The sequence below is a fragment of the Oryzias latipes genome, chromosome 11 (assembly GCF_002234675.1).
Source record: "Oryzias latipes chromosome 11, ASM223467v1".
Taxonomy (NCBI): Eukaryota; Metazoa; Chordata; class Actinopteri; order Beloniformes; family Adrianichthyidae; genus Oryzias; species Oryzias latipes.
This window is the reverse complement of record NC_019869.2, coordinates 11,110,298-11,129,247: the sequence shown is the minus strand read 5'-3', so window position 1 is coordinate 11,129,247 and position 18,950 is coordinate 11,110,298. Positions and strand designations below refer to the sequence as shown.

The window sequence follows — 18,950 nt, the reverse complement described above, 5'->3', positions numbered from 1 at the left end:
CGTCCTCTTTTGTATATTACTGTGGAAGTAATTAAGGTGTGGGAAAAGGTGTTGGAAATTCTATTAAACAACAATCGTTTAAATGAGTTTGAACGTTTTGAAGTAACAGAGATGAAAGTTGAACTAGCAATATTAACCAGACTGGAGGACATTTGAATCAAAAGCCTTAGGGATTGCTTTCAGCAAATTATTATATTATTTTCTATCATTTAATTTAAACTTACTGGAAGAAGCTTCAAATGAGATCATCATTAACTCGATACCCCCTAAATGAGAAAAAGGTTTGGAAGGTATATGAAACCAAACATTTCTCCCATTTTTAGAAGAGACCCAAGGCCATTTAATTTGAATTATACCATCCAAACTTTTAAACTCTATGGCTTAAAGTACACCTTCACTGTAATCCTGAATTATTGTTCCTTTTTTTAAGTAATGAGTCTTGTTTTTCCATATGAAGTTGACTCTGACCAGGTTTATTGCTTTTTCCGCATACTTAGAAATTGACAGTGAATGCTGGATAAATTAATCTTGATAAACATTCCAGTTTGGTGAGAAGCACTCTGTCCAGAACAGAAATGTTATGCCGTGACCACATGTTTAAATTGACTTTACACTTTTCTAAAGTTTTACCTAAGTTTATTTCCTCCATTGTGTTGCTATCTTTGGTAATGTGAACACCAAAATATTTCATTAGCTGTAAAAGGTATGTTATGACTGACGAGAATGTTGTATTGGAGCCATTCATTCATCTTCTAAACCCGTTTTATCCTTTTCGGGGTCAGGGGGCTCCCGGTCACTTGTGGGCGGAGGCAGGGGACACTCTGGACAGGTGGCCAGTCTGTCACAGGGCCACAAATCACACACGCATGAACTCTCACATTCTCATCTATGGACAATTTACAGTATCAAATTAACCTATGAAGCATGTTTTTGGACGGTGGGAGGAAGCTGGAGTCCCCGGAGAGTACCCACGCATGCACAGGGAGAACAAACAAACTCCACTCAGAAAGGTCCCCCATTGGTGTTCTGTGTCCACCCAGCTGGGACTTGAACCGGGGACCTTCTACTCACTGTGTGCAGCGTATTGCAGCACTTTGTAAAATGATCAGGAAGAGCTCTTCTACTGCTCCTAGTTGAGTGACGATGTACTACATGGTAGAAACTAAAGCATGGACCAAGTTTATGCCATCAAGTTTAAATTTTGGATCATGCTAATGAGATAAGGGTTTTAGAAATATATGTATCCAATATGATATGAGTAATCATTTAGGGTTAAAATAGAAACGCATGTTCAGAGGTCTGGCGTTTATTTATTTTGAAAAATAAAAATACAACTCTTGCAATATTTGTTGTTGCTACAAAGGTCCAACAGGCGGAGCCATTTCTCCTCCAGAGAGGCCATAAGGATTCAGCACGTTTATGATCACAGATCCGACAGCAGTCCTGAAGTTGATCCACGTGACCGGGGGGGGGGGGGGGGGGGGGGGGGGGTGAACCGCTGATCCATTTGACCGGCTGAGGTTGAAGCATCCTTGCTGAGCTGCCTCGGTTCTGCTGTCTCTGTTCAGCATCGAAGGGGGAAAAAAAGATTTCAGGGGATACAGACAGATCTGCAGAGACGCCAGCCTGTCTGTCTGCACCTGCACATTCCAAGAGGGAGGTGAGAAAAATCCTGATGGTGTTTTTTAATTCGTTTATATCTGCAGAAATATAACAAGAAAGGAGAGGATCTTTGATCATAAAGGGGCTGGGTCAGCATCTTTTAGCACCTCTGACTGGACATGACCAATGTTAAAATCTCTCATTATTGCTGACGTGACTTGTGTCAGTCGATGCACTTCTGGCAAGCTGCAGCACGACTGAAAATGCAGCTGCAGCGCATAGCTTCAACAAGTTCATTCTAACAAGAGAGAAAGATGGAGCACAGACTCCAGAGACACTCTCAAGAAGTGATACTCTGTCCATCCAGGTGCAGAAACATAGGTTTTCTGCATCACCCTGTGATTTATGCAAATTCACAGAATGGAGCTGGTAAAAATTGCTGTGTCCGTCCAACTCCTGCTGTGTCCTGCATGGGGCCTTTTCCATCACTCGTACATGGACAGCTTCCTCTCGGCCCGCTCAGGTAAGACCTGCAGCTTTGAACCTGCAGCAGATCTGAGTGTTACAGGGGGGAAACATGTTGCCCTGGCTGTGAAACCGCAGGGGTGCAGAGGGGCACACTGCCAGTGATGTATGTCCCAGATGAGCTGTCGAGGTTTGACCCATGTTGTCTCACGGCGCCTCCTCCACCACCACTCTTCCCTCCCCCACCTAAACTTTGGAAACGGGGCAGTCCTGTAAGTATTCCTATAATCCATATGTCTACTGTCATGCAACAAAACTGTTTATCTCTGGTTTTGGTTTGAAGGACATTATAAGCCTGTTAGAACCAAGCATTGAAGGAGAAGAGGTCCAGAAAAAAGAAAAGGATGTGTCACATGGTTGTCCACCAGGACCACCAGGTCCTCCAGGACCACACGGACCTGAGGTGAAATTCATGTGATTTTTTTTACAGTCTGATTATCAGTGGATGGAAATGTGGTTCATACAACAGCAAAAAACCTACAATAGTCTGTGCAATGTTGGAGAAATGAGTATGAATATGGTGAAATATGTTTTAGGGTCAAACTGGATTACCTGGCATAAGAGGGCCAAAAGGGGAGATGGTGTGTGCTTTTAGGATTCATCTTTTTTTAAATATTGTATTTTGATAGTGCTTTCAACCTTGTCCTCATCCCTTTTTCCTCTATTCATTTGTGCTTCTTAAGGGAGAAATTGGACGTCCAGGAACAAAGGTGTGCAGCACTTCCTGTCTGTCTGGAACCCCATTTCAGATGTCTTTGGAATAACAGGACCTGGATTTTTCTACCCTGTGCAAACATTTCAAATCTTTAGAATTTGATTTGTCTATTGGTGCACTCTGAAAATCTAGTGTTGAGCTGTGGCGTTTTTGTCTAAGGACACTGTTACTGCAAACATCTCTAAATGTTGTCGTTCTTTATGTTTTCTTTAGCCCTTTTTCTTCTTTAGTTCATCTCTGCTCCTTTTTTTCTCTGGTTTCAATTCTTTTGGCCTGGTTCCATGGGTCCCTCATGCTGGACATGAGACTTGCTGATCCAGCCTCTCCAGCATTGCACTGCATTTTAATCTCTCTAAGTGCTTTTGCTCACTGATAAATCACTGCCTTCATACAGAAGGTTCACAGTGCCTCTAGAAGAAGCCGTTTTAATGACAGACAGCGAAATGAGAGCATGCCACACTTCAAGCACGAACGTTGTTAAAGTGTCACTGAGATGTAAAGCTGCTTCCTCCCTGTTGATTTTCGAGGAATTTTTGTAGTTGAGTGTATTTCAAAATATAAGTTATTACTTTTCCACCTATCTTTAGTACTGTTATAAAAAACTTTTGTCGGAGACCCTTTTTTATGATTATGATCAGTGATCAGTGTAGAAGAAACATATCAATGAAAAGAAAGAAAACATACAGTAGAAAACAATGCTGAATCAATTTTGTGATTGCACTGGTGTTTGTTTTTCCACAGGGTCGTACTGGAGCTCCAGGCCTTCCAGGAAAGCAAGGACTTCCAGGACTGCCTGGTCCAGAGGGTCCTAAAGTAGCTATCATGACATTCCCTCCCGGCAGATATTTTAAAAAGCAACTGAAGCTTGATTTGGGATACAAAAGTCGTTATAGTCAGTTACATAACTAATTCATTTTATGAGAAGTGACAGTGGATTTCCTTTCTGTCATTTAAGGGTGAGAAGGGGGACCCTGGACTTATGGGTTTACCAGGACTGCGAGGTCCACCAGGGATGAAGGTCAGTCAAGTCTATGTGACACAAACATACAAATGCAGAGGAGGTGTTGGTCTCTAACTGTTCCTGTCTTTTTAGGGTTTACAGGGTTACAAAGGTGACAAGGTGAGCTTAAAATACAATGTCCTCATTATTTATTGTTGTTGTTTTTGTTCTGACAGAAAGTTTGAATGCTGTACATAGAAGAAAAACATAGTTTGGGTTGATTTTAGTTATATCATATCAGTGAAAATGTTACTTGCTCAGTATATTTTTCTGTTACTTTCCAACCTGATTGCACAGTTACTGTATGAAAAGGACATTTCCCTTTACGTTTTATTTACAAACAACAAATTTACAAAACGTACATTGTAAATATAAGTACGTAATGTAATGTCATGTATGGGTACCTTTAATGTAGGCAAACTCATTAAGGTTTGGAGAGATCTTTAATTTGATCCAAACCACAGGCAAACTTTAGCAGGACGTTGCAAAAGTCTTGGTTGCTGTTCAGACCATTTTACACATGTGTGCAAACATTTAAGAGTTAGTTTTTTTTTCTATTTCAAAAGCTTTTTTCTTTTTGGGATAATTTTAATGCGTTTTCTGCTATCATTCATTTATTCGTGTGTTTTACAAGGGGGCCCGCGGAGACACTGGCTTCACAGGACCAAAAGGAGAGAAGGTTTGACAAAAATGTTTTTTTTGGTTTGATACCAGGTCATTTGAGATAAATCTGTAGTACTTATGTTTGATAAAACTTGGAGCACCTTGTATCTTTTTCAAAGACTATATATTTGTTGTTGTTCAGATACAAAATCTCTTTGAGTAATTTTAGTTTGAGCATTTATGCTTCTTTTTTTTTTTTAGCCTTGATTTGAGTGTTTTCTTGTCTGATAAAGGCCATCGTGGATATATTCACAAACAGTGTAGCATCAATGATCTTGATGATGCCATTGACTTGTTTTCCAAAAATAAAAGACGACAGTCAAACATTTTACCAGCCTCTGTTTTGTCTTTAACCCTTGTGCTATCCTAGGCACTTTGAAATTGGGAGTTGGGTCATCTAGACCCACTAGACAGTGCTCTGAACCTTTTTTCTTCAATGATTGGTGATCTTCACTGGTGTCCATGGATTACATGAAATCTTTCCACATTTATCCACCTTTTCATGGTAGGAAGAACATGTCAATGTAAGGGTGGGGTCATCTAAGATAGCACAAGGGTTAAACAAGAGCCTAAAGTATGGAAGGTTTTAAGAATCGTAATTCAATGTAACATCCAATTCTCAATTGACAATTAAATTTGCAATTTGATCATCTGCATTAGGATTTACACTCTGCAAAATGCTTTTCAAAATGAATGGTCAATTGCATGTTGAATTGTAAATCGCAAAATGCATTGTCATTTGAATCATGACTTTTTTTTAAAAAACAAAACAATTTAGAATGCAATTGATTTTGTTTTTACTTAGTATTTTATTTTTAAAAGTGTCATATTGAATTCTAAATGGCAAAATGTATTTTTATATTCCAAGCCTGGATTGCATATTGAAACGTCAATTAAAAAAATGCATTTTCAAATTGCATGATCAGATTTCAAATAGAATTGTCAATCAACCAGTTTTTCTGTCTGCTCAGGGTTCCATTGGTTTGCCAGGGATGTTTGGACAGAAGGTAAGACTAATAACAAAGACTCAGTCAGAAAACTAGTTTCTTATTTATTTACTGTTTAATATCCCTCACCTTTGGTCTTTTTCAAGGGTGAGATGGGACCTAAAGGAGCGCAAGGTTCTCCAGGCAGGAGAGGACCAACGGGGCGTCCGGGAAAACGTGGGAAACAAGTAAAAAAAAAGACAGACAAGGATTTGTTTCTGAGAAGCTTTGTTTATTTCATGTTCCAAACACTTGGTGGCATCACTTTTACATCAAATTCAGTTGATGTTTACAGATTTAGAAATTTAGTGCAAAAGGCTGAAGGTTTATGGAGCGATTCTTTTCTTTATTTGCTAGACACAGATATAAACACATGAGCAGTCTGATCACACAAGGATCTAAAAAGAAAACAAGTTTGTGTTTAAAATTATCAGCACACATGTAGACGCATGCAACCTTTCCCAAGACCGTAATTGAAAATGAGTTTCAATTACAGTAATACTTGAGTATTTAGTATTAACATACTAAAGTTTATAAATGTTTTAAGTACTTTAAGTAAGTATTTATTAAGTATTACGTATTTTGTTTTTAACATACAGTAGGCCTATTTTAAAAGCTTTTTTTTCTAATCACCGGGGAGTGTAATAGTGGAGAATTAAGAAACTGGGCTAATATCCTCGTCGCTGTAGTGCTAAAGTAATTGTAGTAGTTTAATTACAGCTTGTGCATTCTGTGCTTACTTTTTTAGATTTGTTTTTTTAATCTGGAAACAAATACATAAAGTCTTTTGAGTCTTAACTATAAATCAGATCAGATCATCTTTTATGTTTACTCCTCTGATTTTTACAGGGCATGAAGGGCCATACTGGAGCCCCAGGACTCATGGGACCCCCAGGACCTTCAGGTCCCATTGGGCATCCAGGACCACCTGGACCTCCTGCTTCAGGTAAAGCATAGTCATCCACCTCTCCTCTAATCACACTCATTCTGAACAGGGGTAAATGTGTAAACTTCCCTGCCATCCTTATCGCGGGCAGTAGTCAAAGCAAAGACTGCCCAGGCTTCTCTCCACAGACTTTCTCTGGTACTGTTGGGGGAACCCTGGGTGGCAGTGGCTCAGGTGAAAGAGCAGGTCGTCGGCGGTTCGATCCCCGCTCCCCCCCTGCCAGCTGTTGTTGTGTCCTTGGGCAAGACACTTCACCCTCCCTGCCTCCAGTGTGGCTCCACTGGTGTGTGAATGTGCATGAATGATCCCGGTGATGGTCAGAGGGTCCGTAGGCGCAAACTGGCAGCCACTCCTCTGTCAGTCTGTCCCAGGGTAGCTGAGTCTACAACAGTAGCTTACCATCACCAAGTATGAATGAGGAGTGAGTGAATAATGGACACACTGTAAGCGCTTTGAGGAACAAGAAAAAGCGCAGATAAATCTAATCCATTATTATTATTATTAACCCTAAGGGGCTCCCAAGGCAGCCGAGAGACATTGTTCCTCCAGCACCCTGGGTCTGCCTAAGGTCTCTTCCTGGAATACCTTTCCAGGGAGGCGTCCAGGAGACATTTAAAAGAGATGCCCGAGCCACCCCCTCAGAGTGCAGAAACAGTGGTTCTATGCTGAGCTTATCTTGGGTGACCAAGTACTTCACCCCATCTCTGAGAGAATGCCCAGCAACTCTGCTGAGAAAACTCATTTTCAGCTGCTTGAATCCAGGATATTTTCCTTTTCCATGAACTCCATAAAATAGCTCATGAACATAGGTAAGGGTTGGAAAATAAATAGACCACTAAATTAAGAACCTTCCCTTTTGTCTCAGCTCCATTACAACGACAGATCGATATTTCAGCTGCTGTATTTATCCACCTGTCAATTGCACGGTAAATCCTTTGCTTACGTGTGAATAAGAACAAAAGATACTTAAACTCCTCCACTTGGTTTCAGAAGCTTTTTTTTAATCAAGAGCCATGGCCTCCAACTAGGAGGCGCTAATTCTCATTCCAACTGCTTTACACTTGACAGCAAACCGACTCAGTGGAAACTTAAAGGTTCTGGTTTGACAAAGCCAATAAAGCATAATCTTCACATCAAGTACATCATCTTTACATCATGGACTGGCAAACAGGGGTGATGGTCCACCTGGACGAGTAGAGGGTGTGCCCCAACTACTCCTTGGGTAAGAGTACTTCAGGGTACAGGAGGGCAGGACTTGTCTGATAGTTAAACGTCTGATATGCAAGGGAACAGTGTGGTTTTGCTACTGGAACAGCGCACCAACTCCACTCTTTACACAGAGTATTCGAGGATTAATGGAAATTTCCCTTCTTAGTTTACATGTACTTTGTGGATTTGTAGAAAGCATTAAACCAAACCCTCTGGTTGTTCTCTGGGAGGTAGGATGATGGGGTCCAGTGCCCCCTGCTAATGGTTGTCCACTCCCGGTATAACTAGAGCAGGAGTTTGGTTTGTATTGATGGCAGTAAATTGGACCTTTTGCCTGAGCATTCCTGCCATTCCATCTGGCAGGAATGGCCGTTGTGGAATCCTTACACACAAAATTTTAAAACACATTCATATAAACTAAAATGTAACATTTGTGTGTGTCTTGCAGGTGTCTTCCTCGTGGGTGAGAAGGGGGAGAAGGGCCTTCCAGGTCCACCAGGCCTTTGTGACTGTGGTGGTGCTGTTAGACCACATAATGCCCCTTTTGGCAGCTACACTCAGCGTGACTCTAATAAAGTCACCACTGTAAGACCATAGATTTTCATTGAACCCAATAAACCTATATCCTCTATCAGTTTATGTTTTATTTTTTTGTACAGATATTTGTGCTGAGCAGTGAGGAAGAGATGAACCGTCTACATCAAGACAATGCAATAGCATTAAGGAAAGATCAAGGGATACTGTATTTTAAAGACAAAGATGGATGGAATCCATTGCAGGTGATGTCTAAGTTGTATTCCAAAAGTTAGATATTACATGGTATGTAGGAAGACAAACCAAAGTTTAAGGAGTTTGCATTGGCCTGTCAGTCTGGACTGTAGCTGAGTGAAAACTCTTAAAACTTTTTCACTTCTCAAAACTCTTTCAGCCTTTTCAGCCCTTCCAGTCTACTGAAACAATCCCAGAAAGAGTGGGTGCTTGTGGAGATGGAAAGGTACAGGCCCAGCATGGAGAGGAGTGTGACGATGGAAACCAAATTCCCACAGACTCATGTCTCAGTAAGTTTGCATTGGACTGGATCCTGATGCTATTATTTTAAGTATACAGAACCAGTTTTTTTTTTTTTTGCTGAATAACACCAGAAGGTACCTTGTAGTAGAAATTAACTGCACCTCTTGATCTTTCAGGCATCTCCTCCTTTACCTTTCGCTGCCAGCTTTTCAATTTTTTTCTGCTTCTGTTCAATTAAATTAGTGGAAAAATGCTGTACTGGCATCACTGAAAAGGACTACAGTGCCAAAAAAGTTAGTAATGTCTTATGTCTCCCCTCCCTACATCTCTGCTGCATTCATCACCTTCTTCTGGGGACTGCAGACTGCAAGTGGGCCTACTGCGGTGATGGTTACCGACACGAGGGTATGGAAGAGTGCGACGGAAAGGACTTTGGTTATCTATCCTGTAAATCTTATCTTCCTGGGTATGTTCACTGCCTATCACTCTAGATGTGCATGTAATATTTACATTTTTAGCATAACATAGTCAGACAGCACAGATATCACAATGATTCTTCAATGATTGATCTTGTTTACTGCTAATTTAATTGATTTCTATTGCCTAGTGTTGTAACACACTGGAGAAATTGTTTAAATGCATCAAGTGTGAGGGGCAAACAAACGAGCATCTCTTTTGTTCCTCATCTGACATCATCACATGAAATTTCTTAGATGACCTTTTGTATCAGATTTTTTTTGTGAGTTAGGTCATAGAGATTATTAAAAATGTAAATTGACCAGATGAAAGACAGAGGGCAGAATATATTTTTTATATTGATCTTCTGCATCTCCTTTTACATTACTTGTACCTGGAGACAAGACTGCAGTTATAGATGATTGGATCAAATTAGGGTTACAAAAGGTATCCAGAGTGGGATTACACTAAATACTCTAAAAAAAATGGGACATAATGACTCCCTGCTTGACTCTCAGCATCCTCCAATCAAGTGTCACACTAACTGGCTTCAGCTTGGACACATGAAGCACAGGGTGAACCCGCAGGGTGGTAGAAAGAGCCAGTTAAACCACCACAGTATTAATGATCCTGGAGACAGAGAAATGTCCCAGCTTTTAGGACTGCGGTTCACTGGTATCCAGCCTTGAGTGGCAGGTCAGTGGGGGACAGCCAAACCTTGTCCCCCACGCAATACACAGGAGAGGAGGACCAGCAATTATTGGCTACCAACGCAAGTCTTCCCAGGTTGTGAAGGAATGGATAAACCTGTGAAAGGGTATAACACGGGGGGGGAGAGATAACATGGGGGGGGGGGGGGGGGGGGGGTAAAACTCAACCTGGTCATTGGGTTGGGGATATAAACCTAAAGATAAAATAATGGCCATCTCCAGGATTTTGCAAAAGTCTGTCCAGAAGGCAATGAAAAATATGCCAATTTCCACTCCTCCTGGAAGTAGTGGCTGTCACTGTTGACTTTTTTTATCTACAATTGACATTTTAAAAATGAGGTAGACGGTGTTACAGCCATTCACAACGGCTTGAAACGTAATTTAGTTAACCACAATAAAGAAATTGTACACATAGATTTTAGGAAATGCTGGGGGCCGTGTATTATGCAGGCCGGTTGAAATTTTAAACACAGGCCACATTTGGCCCATGGGCCCGGACTTTGAACTGCTTTAAACAATGTACTCAATTCCATTAATTCCTCTAAATTGTGAGCTTAATTAAAAATATTAATAGTAATATCATTTCAAATGAAAGTACACATAAATTAATTTTTGACGAGAACAGTTGTTTACAGATGGGTTTTGTAGCAAATACCAGTAAGATTTTACAAAATTTTGCTCTCTTGCACTAGAATTTGCAGGGATTAACTCATTTAGAAAAGTGGTTTTGTATTTTTGCTAAGACAACAGAGTCAGAGATTTCAAGTTCAGGTATTTCAAAATGTATATCACAGTGGTAATAACTGTCTGCTTACAAGTTGTACTGCTTAAATACACTCAATATTTGTGTTTCTTTTTAAGATCATTTGGACAACTGAGATGTTCTGACTCATGTGTCATTGATTCAACTGGCTGCAAGTACTTCACCTGAAGTGAAATGACACAAAGGTGGCTGCGTTGGATCGTTTTTGCATTACGCTACTCTGATCGTGGGGGATAATCTTCAGATTTCTTCTGTATTTCTCCACCTTTGATGACCTGCTTGGAGCCATGCATCAGTCACAGGGGTCAGTTTTAAAATCAGCTTGGGTTTAATCTTCAACTGTCACACCACTGGCTTCAGCACTGTTACAGACTGTGGAGACAGAGCAAATGAATAAACCAGTTAATGATTGTATCATGAAAAAGTTACAATGCTTATGACTTGATGACTGTTAATGCAGAAATAAGCTATGTCTTCTTGAATGCAAGACACAAAAAACTACACATTATACTGTATAGATCTAAGTACTGTTGTATGCACATCAGGGATGTATGAATGTATTTAGTCCTGTGCAATGTCTTACAAAACATAATTGTCAAGTGCAATGTTGTGATATTGCACGTAAAGATGTTTCAGTGACCTGAGTCTTATTATCAGATGAGTTGAAGTAAATTTATGAACACCTCGATGGTTTGGTGCAAATAATTTAGTGAAAAGAACGCATGTATTTTAGAAAAAAACATTTTTATCATTGTACAAACAGCATGCACTAAATATGTTGTTGCATGACAGTTAATTTAATAAAGCTGATATAAAGAACCAGTCTGATGAAAATCGTGTTTTTAACCAGTTCCTGCTGCATTTTTCTCACAATGGAGAACATATTTTAAGATAATTAGGCTTCAATTGGCATTTCTGAGTATTTCATCAATCAAATCGTTGTGAATCCCAAACAGACGTAAACATGCTGTTTGAAAAAGATCGTATTTGTTATGAAGAAAATACGTGCCACAAACTCCCTCCTCCGCTCCATTCTGATGCATCGCCTTGCAAACAAATACATCCATCAACGTCTTTGTTTTCCTCGTCCGAGCTGACATATGGATCAAAACCATATGGCTGGAAAGCTCTAATATTGCTCGCCATTTTTGTTGCACTTTTAATGTTAAGTTGGGGTTAGAAGGGGCTGTAGGAGGAGAGCATGTAAACCATTGACTGTATAATAGATCTGGACAGAGCGATTCCTACCCCCTCACGTTTCAAGGAAGTACCCGCGAGCTGGCTTCCTTATCGCGTGTTTAAAAGTTATAAACCTACCAATCAGATGCCTCAGTAAAAGCGGTGCCCACTGGGCCCCCCTCATACGTTTGACAGATTCTCCTAAAGCTGATTTCAGTGGAAGGGGGTGTGGACTTCGAACATGCCAGAAACGCTGAATCAGACCACTCGGACCAATCACTGTCGAATGGCTCCAACATGCCGACGTCTGTATCACGGATAAATAGAGACTGAATTGGCTTCATTTTGCTGGAGCCGAAAGTAAGGCATTTTCTATGAGTGACGTCACAGCCGCTCAGTCCAGTTTTCTCTTTTTCAGTCCATGGTGTAAACAGAGGGCTCTCAGCATTGGGGAGGCGAAGTGGGGGCGGGGTTGCTCGGTGCCAACAGTCCCGCCTTCAACTCACAACTCAACTCAACTCAACTTTATTTATAAAGCGCTTTTAACAGAACAAGTGCTGAACAAAACAAAAATTAATAAAATCACATGACAATATAAAGATCTCCATCCGGACGGACCTAAGGTTAAGAACTCATGCAAACGGACAAACGACAAACGTGATATGTATTTGCGGAAAGCTGTGCAAGAATCATCGAGGCCTAAAAATCCATCAGGCCAGAATGAAATGCTTGGAGCGGGAAAGTGAGGTGCAACGCACAGGTCTTGAACCTGGTGAGACGCAGGAGGAGCCCGGCCAGGAGGCAACCCACAGAGCCCAGTCCCTCCACGTACCAAAGCCTCCCAACCCCAGCAGAGTAGTTCTGCAGCAGCGGATTAAGTGGCCCCCAGCCAAAAAACTGAGTGAGTGGCGCCAGTTTGATGAGGATGTGTCCAACATCATCCAAGCCGCAGCCAAAGGAGATGCTGAGAGCCGACTCCAAACGATGACTACCATCATAGTTAGCTATGCTTCAGAGAGATTTGGCCACATAGAGAAAGGACAGACCAAGCATACCCCCTACACCAGGAACCGCAGGGCTACTAAGATACATCACCTGCGTCAGGAGCTGCGCACCCTCAAGAAACACCACAAGAAAGCTACTGAGGAGGAAAAACAATCATTATCAGAGCTGAAAAACATCCTGCGAAAGCAGCTGACGAGCCTACGCAGAGCTGAGTGGCACCGGAGACGGGGTAGAGAGAGAGCCAGGAAGCGTGCAGCCTTCATCGCCAATCCCTTCGGCTTCACAAAGAAACTGCTTGGGGACAAGCGCAGTGGTCAGCTTGAGTGCTCAACAGAGGAAGTGAACCAATTCCTCCAGGACACATTGAGTGATCCCCTGAGAGAGCAAGAACTGGAGCCCAACAAAGCTCTAATTAAGCCAGCCCCACCTACAATTGAGTTCAATCTGAAGGAGCCAAGCCTGAAGGAGGTTGAGGAGATCATCAAGGCAGCTCGCTCGGCATCTACCCCAGGCCCCAGTGGTGTACCTTACGTAGCATATAAACGCTGTCCACAACTTCTCAGACACCTGTGGAAGATCCTAAGGGTGATTTGGCGGAGAGGAAGAGTTCCTGACCAGTGGAGGTGGGCTGAGGGAGTGTGGATCCCCAAAGAGGAGAACTCGAAAAACATCAACCAGTTTCGAACCATTTCGTTGCTGAGTGTTGAAGGGAAGGTGTTTTTCAGCATCGTTTCACGCAGACTGACAGAGTTCCTCCTCAAAAATGACTACATCGACCCTTCGGTGCAGAAGGGGGGGATTCCTGGAGCACCCGGCTGCTTGGAGCATACTGGTGTAGTTACACAACTCATCAGAGAAGCACATGAGAACAAAGGTGACCTAGCTGTTTTGTGGTTGGACCTGGCCAATGCCTATGGATCAATTCCACACAAGCTGGTTGAGCTCGCCTTACACCTCCATCATGTTCCCAGTAAGATCAAGGACCTGATCGTGGATTATTACAATAACTTCAGGATGCGGGTCACTTCTGGTTCAGGAAAATCTGACTGGCATCGAATTGGGAAAGGAATAATCACAGGCTGTACCATCTCTGTTATCCTTTTCGCTCTTGCCATGAACATGGTGGTTAAGGCAGCTGAGGTGGAATGCAGAGGGCCCCTAACCAAGTCAGGTGTACGACAGCCCCCCATAAGAGCCTATATGGATGACCTTACCATCACAACGTCATCGGTCCCAGGGAGCAGGTGGATCTTAAAAGGTCTGGAGAAACTCATCACCTGGGCAAGGATGAGTTTTAAGCCTTCAAAGTCAAGGTCCATGGTGCTGAAGAGGGGGAAAGTGGTTGACAAGTTCCGGTTTTCCATCTCAGGGACGGCCATCCCGACCATCACTGAACAACCAGTTAAGAGTTTGGGGAAGTTTTTCGACTCAAGCCTAAAAGATGCTGCTGCCATCCAGAAGTCCAACAAAGAACTTGGAGTATGGCTCACTAAGGTAGACAAGTCTGGTCTGCCGGGTAGATTTAAAGCTTGGATCTATCAGCATTCCATCCTGCCTAGAGTCTTGTGGCCCTTGCTGGTCTATGCAGTCCCAATGACAACAGTAGAGTCCCTAGAAAAGAAGATCAGTGGCTTTCTTCGGAGGTGGCTGGGCCTTCCACGGTGTCTTACCAGCTCGGCGTTGTATGGGACAAGTAATGTCCTGCAATTGCCCTTCAGTGGCCTCACAGAAGAATTTATGGTGGTACGCACCAGGGAAGTCCTACATTATAGAGACTCCAGAGATGGCAAGGTGTCAGCAGCGGGCATTGAAGTGAGGACAGGAAGAAAATGGAAGGCTGGAAAAGCAGTGGAGGAGGCAGAGTCACGTCTGAGACAAAAGGCACTGGTGGGCACCGTGGCAACAGGCAGAGCGGGCTTGGGCTACCTCCCAAAGACTGTGGTCAGCCAGGCCCATGGCAAGGAAAGACACCGTCTACTCCAAGAAGAGGTCAGAGCAGGTGTGGAGGAAGAGCGAGCGAGCAGGTTGACGGGTCTTCGGCAGCAGGGAGCATGGACTAGGTGGGAGAGTACACTGCAGCGCAGGATTAGCTGGGCAGACATCTTGCAGGCAGACTTCCATCGGGTCCGTTTCCTGGTACAAGCTGTCTATGATGTCCTGCCAAGCCCAGCAAACCTCCATGTCTGGGGAAAGAGTGAAATGCCATCCTGCCTCCTTTGCTCTGGGAGGGGCTCATTAGAACATCTCCTTAGCAGCTGCCCAAGGGCTCTGGCTGATGGTCGCTACCGCTGGCGCCATGACCAGGTGCTTAAAGCACTTGCTGAGAGTTTAGCCTCAGCCATAAAAAGCCAGCAAAAACCAGCGCGCTCCAAAGAAGGCAGTACCCTTCATCAAAGCTGGGGAAAAACCTCATGTGCGAAAACAATTACCGACAAGCCTTCTCCACAGAGCCTTGGACTGGCAGCTGCAGGTTGACCTAGAAAAACAGCTAAGGTTCCCTCAGCACATTGTGAGAACAAATCTCCGCCCAGATATGTTATTAATCTCGGAGACTTCAAAACATCTGATCATGCTGGAACTCACGGTGCCCTGGGAAGAGCGTATGGAGGAAGCAAACGAGAGGAAACGCGCTAAGTACCAGGAACTGGTTGAGGGGTGCAGGGAAAGAGGCTGGAAAACATTCTATGAGCCTGTAGAAGTTGGCTGTAGAGGCTTTGCGGGACGTTCCCTTTGTAAAGTCCTCTGCCGTTTAGGCATCACAGGGGCGGCCAAAAAGAGGGCCATTCAATCTGTGTGCGAAGCCGCAGAGAAGGCCACGAGGTGGCTGTGGATGAAGAGGGCTGATCCGTGGTCTGCTGCTGGGACGCAAGTCGGGGTCTGATCAACCCCGGCTGGGTCGCCTGGGTGAGGGTGTATGATGTTGTGAGACCCGAAACACCCGATGACCTCAGGATACATCACTGAGGATGCGTCCCAGTGCATCCATGAGATGTTTCATGTACAAGCATAAAACACATAAAATAGGTCCGGATTCCAACTCAATTAAAAGCCAAAGTGAAAAAATATGTTTTAAGAGCAGATTTAAAAATACAGAGTGAGTCTTTCTGTCTGAGGTACAGGGGCAATTCATTCCAGATTTTTGTACCGAAGACTGAGAAGGCTTAGTCACCTCTCACAAGTGAATTTTTAACGAACTCCTGCTTCTCTGCTGAGACTATGTCCTAGAAACTGACACAGATGTTTTTCTATTTAGGTCCTACATGGAATAATCATAATTAAAAGACCACTGGGAGCAATTTGAAAATGAAAGATGACCAGAGTGGGACTTTAAAAGGGACGCAACCTAAATCAAACGTGAGTGTTTGTGGGTGGAGCTAAGGAATGATGTAACCAATTAAAATAAAGCGACCTGCAGCAACACGCAGAAAGGGGGCGGGGCGTCTCTGCCACGTAGATGCCTAACTGTGCTTGATTCTATCGGTTTACTTTCGGACTTTTGGGTATTAAGGAGCCGCGTTTTCATACATGTTGCTGTCCGTGTTGAGCTGGTGGTGCAGCTGGCTGTTGGTGTCCGTCAGCGGGGCGGGAGCGCCCGAAGCGGAGATGAAAATGGAAGTTCTGCACAAACCTTTCATCTGTCACCGGAAGTCCAAAAACGGAGACCTTCTCCTTCTGCACCATGAAGCATACTTTGAGAACGGGACGTTGTTGCTCTCCAGGTAACGGATTTTGTAGACTAACACTCTGAGTAATGGTTATTAAATGTTTTCCTTTCGCTAATGGTGTTGGTGCTGTTGCTCCAAAAAAAAAAAAAAAAAAAAAAAGCGTCTGTTGGTTGGTGTCACGTGACACAAGTCTAAGCGCGAGTCCAGAAACCCCAACAAACCTTTTTAAACATCATCCAGAATGAATCACAAAGACAAGGTTAGAGAGGTACGTTTGAAATCAAGCAAATATAATATTTTGAATTTTAATATTTTTCACACTATGCTGAAATAGTTGTTTGTAGGATACTTCTAAAATTTTCTTTTATTTTACTTTTTTTGGGGTCTTTTCTGTCATTTTTATTTCTTTAGTAAATTGTGGACTTTTGTGGTTCACCACATTTGTAGGGGGCATTGCACCCCCTTGCCAGTGCCTGTATAGACCATACAGTCCATGATCTAGGCCTCGAGTGCTGGTCATGTTAAAATAATTCTCCAAAATCTACACAGGCTATGAAAAATTACTTGAGTGATCCCTGTGCCCCCTTTAGTGTTTAATCAGCATAACAAACATTCTATTTTTGCATCAATTTGTTTGTGTTTCCCACCAGTCGAACTATTGGTGACAAACAGCCAGTGTGGTTCACGCTGGGCATCAAAGAAGGAATAAAAGGCTGGGATCTGGGCCTGAGGGACATGTGCGCTGGAGAGCAGAGGAAGCTGGTAATCCCACCATCTCTGGCCTATGGGGAGGAAGGGAAAGGTACTCATTTCTCTTTTCTACAGACTTTGCTCTACTGCATGAGGATGGACTTATCGGTCACATCAACTACTTGAAAATGCTCCTTCTCCCCAAACCAAACTCAACACGTGAGGCATTAAATGGACGTGAAGCATGTCAAAAGTGTTTGTTTTGTTTCGAATGGCATCATGGGAGTTCTACACTGAATGAAAAGTGACTTTAGTCTGCTTGGAGCATGGGAGCTTTGTTGTTCTCTACTCTGGTAAGCACCACCATCTCTAAAAATCTTTCAATTTCTGTTCCAAGTAGGTTGTGTTAGCCAGAACAAAGATAGCTGCTCTTATTTGGGGCAAAACATTGTTGAAAATGTACATGTAACACTCCCACGGATCTCTGGCAGCTTGGTTTTATTTGAATGTTTGACTTGTTGACTTGCATTGTCTGCCATCAGGTAAAATTCCTCCAAAGACTACGCTGACTTTCAAAATAGAACTGGTTGAAATCAGAAATGGACCAAGATCGCACGAGTCCTTCCAAGAGATGGACCTGAACGATGACTGGAGACTCTCCAAACATGAGGTGAAGTCCATGTAAACTAGGTCGAGAACAACTGATCGTTTTTCCAGTAAAACTATAGGTATCCATTATAACATGCTGGGATTTCTTGTTATCCTGTTGTATTTGAATAAAACAGAGGTTAACAGTTATTGTATAGTAGATTTCTATCCTTTTTGAATGTGTCTACTGTACATGAAAGTACCTCACCTTTCATGTCTTCCAGGTTAAAGAATATCTGAAGAAGGAGTTTGAGCGTCATGGCCACCCTCCCAATGATACTCTTCATGAAGAGATGGCCAATGACATTTTCATCAGAGAGGATAAGAACAAGGATGGCTTTATATCCTCCAGAGAATTCACATACAAACATGATGAACTGTAAAGAATGAGTGTGTGACGCTGGCTGTACAGTTACGTTTTTCAAGATTTGTTTTTGGTCTCTACTAATACTCCAGAGTCACACTTAAATGAATGTGATTGAAATATTAGTACATCATTTGTATTATCTGCGGATGTCCATGCATTATTAATGCCAGTGCAACCTGTTAAATCTTTTGTTAAAAAAACTTGCTACTAAAAATGTTAAAAGCTTTGTTTAATGTGTTTCTTTTATAAAAAAACAAAAAAAACAATGTACAATTCATTTTATTACATTTACATATCACAGCTGTATTTTCTTTTTACAAAAATGCATATTTCTCATAGCCAGAACAAATGTCTTTCTTCACATAATGTGACAATAATACACCTATCAGATTGAGTGTTGATGGTTGTGGACTGTAAAAAAAAAAAAAACTTTTTTTTATTAACACTTGGATTTATGCAGTTGTTATACTAAAATTTAACCAGCAGGGTGCAGCACATGACCATAAGAAAACAACTGCACCATGTTATTGAAAGAATAAACTCCATTGATGATCCAGATAAATTCTAAGACTAAAAAATAACAAAAAACAGGGAGGCACCACTATAGCATTTCACAAATATTTTAGAATACAAACTGCATTTTCTGTTGGATTTTCATAGGTTAATTACACATTGGCCAACACTGTTTCAGAGTCTAACATTTCAAAAACTCTTAAATATTTTTCTGTGAAAATCTTAGGTATCAAAAATTAAACCAAAAAAAAATGTAATGCATTTTAACTGAAATATAGATGGATTTTAAAGAATATG

At 42.2% G+C, this 18,950-nt stretch overlaps 3 protein-coding genes across 3 annotated transcripts; all 3 read left to right on the top strand.

The window, feature by feature from the left end:
- The first annotated feature begins 1,491 nt into the window (after nt 1-1,491).
- LOC101171843 (acetylcholinesterase collagenic tail peptide) lies at nt 1,492-11,422 on the top strand. Its single transcript, XM_011480866.3, has 18 exons — nt 1,492-1,660; nt 2,022-2,125; nt 2,206-2,339; nt 2,411-2,530; nt 2,664-2,708; nt 2,811-2,837; nt 3,584-3,655; nt 3,798-3,860; nt 3,936-3,962; nt 4,477-4,521; nt 5,477-5,512; nt 5,599-5,679; nt 6,341-6,437; nt 8,095-8,231; nt 8,306-8,425; nt 8,575-8,704; nt 9,021-9,123; nt 10,685-11,422. The coding sequence occupies exons 2-18, from the start codon at nt 2,023-2,025 to the stop codon at nt 10,752-10,754; spliced, it is 1,410 nt and encodes a 469-aa protein (XP_011479168.1). The 5' UTR covers nt 1,492-1,660; nt 2,022; the 3' UTR covers nt 10,755-11,422.
- Nucleotides 11,423-12,392: 970 nt separating this feature from the next.
- LOC105355092 lies at nt 12,393-15,336 on the top strand. Its single transcript, XM_023959913.1, has one exon. The coding sequence runs from the start codon at nt 12,486-12,488 to the stop codon at nt 15,243-15,245; it is 2,760 nt and encodes a 919-aa protein (XP_023815681.1). The 5' UTR covers nt 12,393-12,485; the 3' UTR covers nt 15,246-15,336.
- An 850-nt stretch (nt 15,337-16,186) lies between these two features.
- Nucleotides 16,187-18,367, top strand: LOC101158866 (peptidyl-prolyl cis-trans isomerase FKBP14). The gene is made up of 4 exons (XM_004073847.4): nt 16,187-16,489; nt 17,086-17,237; nt 17,668-17,795; nt 17,998-18,367. The coding sequence occupies exons 1-4, from the start codon at nt 16,296-16,298 to the stop codon at nt 18,154-18,156; spliced, it is 633 nt and encodes a 210-aa protein (XP_004073895.1). The 5' UTR covers nt 16,187-16,295; the 3' UTR covers nt 18,157-18,367.
- The last annotated feature ends 583 nt before the right edge of the window (nt 18,368-18,950 follow it).

Coding starts and splice junctions, on each gene's coding strand:
- LOC101171843 (XM_011480866.3), top strand. CDS start 2,023: ATGGAGCTGGTAAAAATTGCTGTGTCCGTCCAACTCCTGCTGTGTCCT. Junction 2,838..3,583: donor TTGGACGTCCAGGAACAAAG/GTGTGCAGCACT, acceptor GTTTTTCCACAG/GGTCGTACTGGAGCTCCAGG. Junction 3,963..4,476: donor AGGGTTACAAAGGTGACAAG/GTGAGCTTAAAA, acceptor GTGTTTTACAAG/GGGGCCCGCGGAGACACTGG.
- LOC105355092 (XM_023959913.1), top strand. CDS start 12,486: ATGAAATGCTTGGAGCGGGAAAGTGAGGTGCAACGCACAGGTCTTGAA.
- LOC101158866 (XM_004073847.4), top strand. CDS start 16,296: ATGTTGCTGTCCGTGTTGAGCTGGTGGTGCAGCTGGCTGTTGGTGTCC. Junction 17,238..17,667: donor CTATGGGGAGGAAGGGAAAG/GTACTCATTTCT, acceptor GTCTGCCATCAG/GTAAAATTCCTCCAAAGACT. Junction 17,796..17,997: donor GGAGACTCTCCAAACATGAG/GTGAAGTCCATG, acceptor CATGTCTTCCAG/GTTAAAGAATATCTGAAGAA.